The sequence below is a fragment of the Lutra lutra genome, chromosome 4 (genome assembly GCF_902655055.1).
Source record: "Lutra lutra chromosome 4, mLutLut1.2, whole genome shotgun sequence".
Lineage (NCBI taxonomy): Eukaryota > Metazoa > Chordata > Mammalia > Carnivora > Mustelidae > Lutra > Lutra lutra.
The window spans coordinates 123,682,535-123,687,976 of record NC_062281.1 but is presented as its reverse complement, the minus strand read 5'-3'; the positions used below and the strand labels follow the sequence as shown (position 1 = coordinate 123,687,976).

The 5,442-nt window shown below is 37.9% G+C and overlaps 1 protein-coding gene across 4 annotated transcripts in view; it reads left to right on the top strand.

Annotated features, from left to right (window-relative positions):
• The window catches only part of LMO4 (LIM domain only 4), a 16,844-nt gene extending 11,658 nt beyond the window's left edge, over positions 1-5,186 (top strand). For all 4 annotated transcript variants that reach the window (XM_047725993.1, XM_047725991.1, XM_047725994.1 and 1 more), the window contains exon 5: positions 4,388-5,186. In XM_047725993.1, the coding sequence (XP_047581949.1) occupies positions 4,388-4,396 (9 nt within the window). In that variant the 3' untranslated portion in view covers positions 4,397-5,186. The remainder of the gene's footprint in view (positions 1-4,387) is intronic.
• The last annotated feature ends 256 nt before the right edge of the window (positions 5,187-5,442 follow it).

The window sequence follows — 5,442 nt, the reverse complement described above, 5'->3', positions numbered from 1 at the left end:
TCCGAAAAGATCCTGACGTAGTTCTACGTGTAGCTTCCCCAGCATTGAGGACAGGATTGCCACATGCAAAGTCAAAGCATATAACTTCCATATCACCGGCTGTTTCTCCCTCTTGCCAGTTTGGAAATTCAGAAGTAACGATGTGAATAGGTGATTGCGGGAGGCAAATTAGAGTATGTATGGTAGAAAAAGGGAATAAATGTCTTTGTCAAGAAAATAATGATTTCTGTATTGGTCATAGCAGTTTAGACCCCTGCCTCCCAAACCCGGTTTACTGTGCTTTTATTTTGAGAAGAGTTTTACAAACATTCTGTAATTCCGGAGGACGGCATTTTTGTTGATTGGCGTATATATATATGTAGTCTTGCAGACTGGAATTAAGTTATGACTTCTAAGACAAAGTTCTAGGTCTTGGCTAATCACTTTGGGCCACAAATCACTTCTTTGAAGATTACGTATCTCCAGTCTTGATCCACAACTGGAAAGTTTTTGGACCAGAGTTAAAAGTGAGGAAATTTTATACAGTTGTTCAGATCACTTCAGAGGAAGAATGGCGATCAACAGTTGTTCAGCCCCCCCCAACCCCAGTACTGGATAGTTTTAGATCTATTTTAATCTCCTTAATAAGTCCTATAGCTATGCAAGTGAGTGCATTTTGATAACTGCTGTGCCTAATTTGTAACAATTACTGTCAACCTTCAGTTAAGAGACTGTTCATTCTACACTGGCCCAGAAAAGAGTGAAATGTATGACTCGTGTGCATAATTTTATTCACATCATATTTCATACTGATTATGTATTGATGACATTGATTCATTTACTCTTTACAGCGCCACTTGCATGGATATTAAATCTTATTGACCACAGATGAATTTTAATTTCAGATTGGTGATAGATTTTTCCATCAGCTCTGATAGTATGTTTGACTTTTTCATCATTAACCCAGGCAATCACACAGCACTGAGTTATTGCATTGAAACAAAAAGTGCACACTTCACTTGGTAATTCTTTATGGATTTACAATAGGAACTTCATTAATGTCTGTTGTAAGGATCACAAAAAAAAAAAAAACAACATTTATCTGCAAATAGGAATTTAGCAAGCTTCAAAAGTCTCAGGAAAAAATATTAGCCTTCTTTGTCTTCTGCAGTGCATTTTCTTAATGCCGTGTGGGGGGAAAATGACTAATATTTGAAAACTTTTAACCATTTAAAATTATACTGCCACATTTTAATGCTGATTTTTATCATTTTCCCTTACTCAAATTTATGCCATGAGTTTAAATGTATTTTCCGTTTCTTTATTAAGTAAATGTCAATTCTATTAAAATAGGCACACTTTTCTTTGTTTGATTTACTAATATAGGAAGCTACCTAGCCTACCATCTTAAGAACAGAAGTCTAATTTTTTATTGCAAATTAACCAGTCACCATCAATGAGACATTTCAAGCTTCGTTAAGGAATGCCAGTACATATAAATACTCAAGATTTTTATGGTAAGATTTGAATTGTAATGAAGTGAATCTATAGGGCAGAGTTGAGAACAGTGGATAGGTAACATAAATATTTCGAGATAACCATTCCCATTTAGAGGCAAAGCCATTTGCAGTTACATTTGGGAGCAAAAAACCCCAAAACAAAAAGGCAAGAAAAAATGATAGGAATAAAATGGTTCATCTTTTCCCCATCCCTTCCCATGTAAAAGCTTAGTTTTTTGCAAATTAGATCTTCAGGTTTGTTGCTGGTTTTATACCATTTCTTTCCCTGACTTGACAAAGTGTAAGAAATGATTGTCGCAGCTCACCACAGTGCAGCATGAGGATTCAGGGATGTGGAGACAAGATGGAAAACGTAGTCAACTGTGCAATACTGCACACAGGCACCAGCCACGTTCACTTGGGACTAAGCGCAAAGGGCATGTACCGAATGGGCGCTGGGTCTCCCAGTACTGTCTCCTTGGGTACAAGATGACGTAGTGGAGAGGTTTCAGGGAGGAAAGCTGCAGAAACATCTGGTTTGCATGCTTTATAAGATTGCGTGTGTTGTGCCTTTTGGATGGTCTGCTGTTCTGCACACCTTTTTCAGGGTGGGAGAGGATGTTCCATTTGGAGCACAGAAAGTAGTAGGCAACCAGAAAGAGTCAACCGGTATATCCTTCCTTAGTATTGGAAGCCAAAAATAGACAAAATTTTTGAAGGTGGCCTTCAAAAATTAATAGCTCTTAAAAGGCAGAGGGAAGTATAACTTAAGGATATGTTCAATTGACAAGGTGGTTTTTGTCAATAAAGGTTTTGGGCAAGCCGAACGTGGTCCAGAGAGATATTAATGAGAGGGCAAGGGGGAAGGAAGAGGTAATGAAAACATACTTCCTGGTGGAACGTAAGCTGCTTTTTTGGACCTCGAGAATGCTTTACAATTATTTTCCCAAAACCCTGCGGTGTTTCTTTTCTGAAGGAGATGAGATGGGAAGAAATGACAAACCGCCCCACTTTATTATTTTCTTCACTCTTCTTGGTCTCCATGTTTTTGGTAGGGAAAATTGGACATCGATTTTGGCCCTTTTCCTTCTATTCACCGAACCAGTTACGTTTTTAGTGTGTGATGGATAAAAAATATCGCCAGGTGTCCTCTGGCTTTAAAGTAACGAGGTGATTGTTTGTACACCCCTTCTCTAAAGGTAGCTAATTGTATAGAAAGTATAGGTCCCCATCATGGGGTCCCTTTAAACTTTCATTCTCCTGAAATTTGTTGCCAGTGTCTGGGATGTGTGGTTTAGCTGTTGTTCCGCATCATTGGCTTTGGTATATTCTGAGGAAAAAATTTTTGAGTGTATAAATCCTGGAGTGTCTTGAGTGAAATCTCAGATTGCTAGTGTTCAAAAATCTACAAAATTTTACAGCCTGTGTCATTTAAAGGAGGCTGGACCATCCTCAGGAGAATATTGCCTTCTAGAGAGTTAACGTAAATACAATGAGGAATCGTGGCTAATTTCTTTTCCTCCCTCGTCTTTGCCTGCTCTGGAATTCTTTTTTCCACTCAAGAGTGGCTATTCCATCTAGAATTCTCGGCACTTTTCAGTAAAATATGAGCTCACATCTCTTTGGTTGGAGGAGATGTTAGCAAGTGTTCTAGTTTACATATCACTCCACCGTTCCCCCGTAGTTACATAATTGGTGCTGTGTGTGTCCATCGTAGAGGACATTTGATGCTCATTTATTAAATATGCTCGCTGGCTGCCGCCGCATCTTTGTTCTGGACAGACAAATTACCTTTCTCACACTGAGCTTCCACTCTGGGGAATTAAGCCTCCACCACTTTAATTAGCTTGGAAGTGGGGGGTTGCAGTTCCTAATAGACTTCAGGCTTTTAGTAAGTTAGGGAAAGGGTGAACCGAGAACTTCCTGGGAAGCTCAAAATGTCATTTAAAAACCATAGAAACCTAATATATATTATTTCATTTTGGTAATTGCAAACAGATTGTATTTGACGACTGTGCGGGTTATCATTTCTAACTTAGACATGAAAGTTAGACTTCCCTTGAACTCTGTTTTTTAATTGAGCACAAGTCATTAACATGTTACATATGTTTGATTCATATATTTACAATATTTATATAATATTAAGTGACCTAGCAGATACGAAATACTAAGTAAAAAGTAGTATCTGAGTATTTGTATGTATGTGGGTGTGTACGTATATATATGTGTGTGTGTGTATATATATGTGTACCATATATATGTGTGTATGTATGTATATACACACACACACATGAATTCAGACACATAGCTTTAGGTTGAGAAGGACATGGGTGAATAGATGTCATATGGGGAGATCAGAATGATCACTGCCAGTATTTGTTTAGCTTTTATTACATGCCAGGCACTGTTGAAAGTGCTCTATGTGTATTATGTAATCCTTATAACAGCCTAATTATCCCCCACTTTAGAGATGAGGAAACTGAGACACAGAGTAACTTTGCCAGAGGTCACACAGTTGAGCATAGTAAGCCAAAACGTCCTTGCGGGGCGCTCAGCTCTGAATGTGCAGTGAAGGTACCCCTGCTAGGCAAGATGTAATTCACTGTCTTCAGAAAAAAACTTGCTTTTAAGAGAGTTAAAGCAGTTCGTCGTAGAACTTTCCACCAGAAACTTTCCGAAAGTCCATATATTGTCTCATTTTCTCTGCTAGTAAAACCGCAGAAAATGTTAATGCTTTAGTTCTTCGCTGCCGGAGTAAGTAGCATAGAAAGCCTCCATCAAGTCACAGTTGGAAAGTAATCTAATAAAAGAAGATTAGTGAACGTAGAAGGAGACAAAAGCAGTCATGTTTGAGTTTAATATCTCAAATTTAGCATTTTAGCTAAGATGCCCGTTTTTATTTCTTGCAGGTCTGCTAAAAGGTCAGAGTAATGCAGAATGCGTGCCTTCATCTCAGATTTCGTTCATCACAGGTGGATTCCATGCGTCTTCAGTAGACAAGTCACCTTTGTAGCTAGCCACCAGTGCCAGCTCTGTGCATTGCACCTTCTTTAGTCTTGATTGCCCTTCCCGCATTTATTGGTGTATTAAAATGACTGAATATGAACATTAAGGACTCCATGAACCTGGGCTAATGGGAGACTGTAGAGAAAATGAAAAAAGATCCACCGGAGGACATCTTTGGGGGGGGGAGGGAGCTGGGGAGGAGGGAAATGACTAATGAAGCTAATTAAAAGAAGCATTCAAATCTGCTTTCTACCCTCATTAACAATTAGCAGGGCACTGGCCAGAGTTTGTACCCTGTGTTTTACCTTAACAACATTCTATTTGCTCTTTGTATATTTAAGTGTTGTAAGGAAATGTGTTTCAATCAAAACTGAACATGAGATAAAAGGAAAGAGATGTGGCTTTTGTGATATTCTATCACAAACACTTTTATTGTATCTCTGTAAAATACAATGTATGTATGCATGTAAGTGTTTTTGTCCTGATGTTGCTACTTCCATGGCAAAGGAAAAAAAAAAAAAGGAACGAAAAAAAAGAAAAAAAATTGGAAAAAAAATCAGGCTCATAGCAGCTACTGTGTAGAAATTTCCCCCTACTTCTAATTTGCTGAATGAAGAAAAAAATCTTTTATTTGTGATATTTTCAGAGACATTTGCTCTAGTATGGTGTATTTAAATAATAAAAACTTAAAAGAAAAAATAACTCATTAGAGTTCGGATTTAAACACTGCTTTTTCTCCTCTGTATTGGAAAAAATTCAGTAGTTTTTTTGTTTGGTACCAACTTCACTTCAAATCTTAGGGGTCGAGGGAGGTGGTGTGTATATTTATTTAGCTCTGGGCCAATAAGGTTTTCTTCGAATTACTTAACCATGCCGTTTTTTGGCATGGCTACAAAGCAATGTTTCTAACGGAGTCCTTTTTATAAGTTCAGAATATTCTGGTAACTTAAGCTCTTCA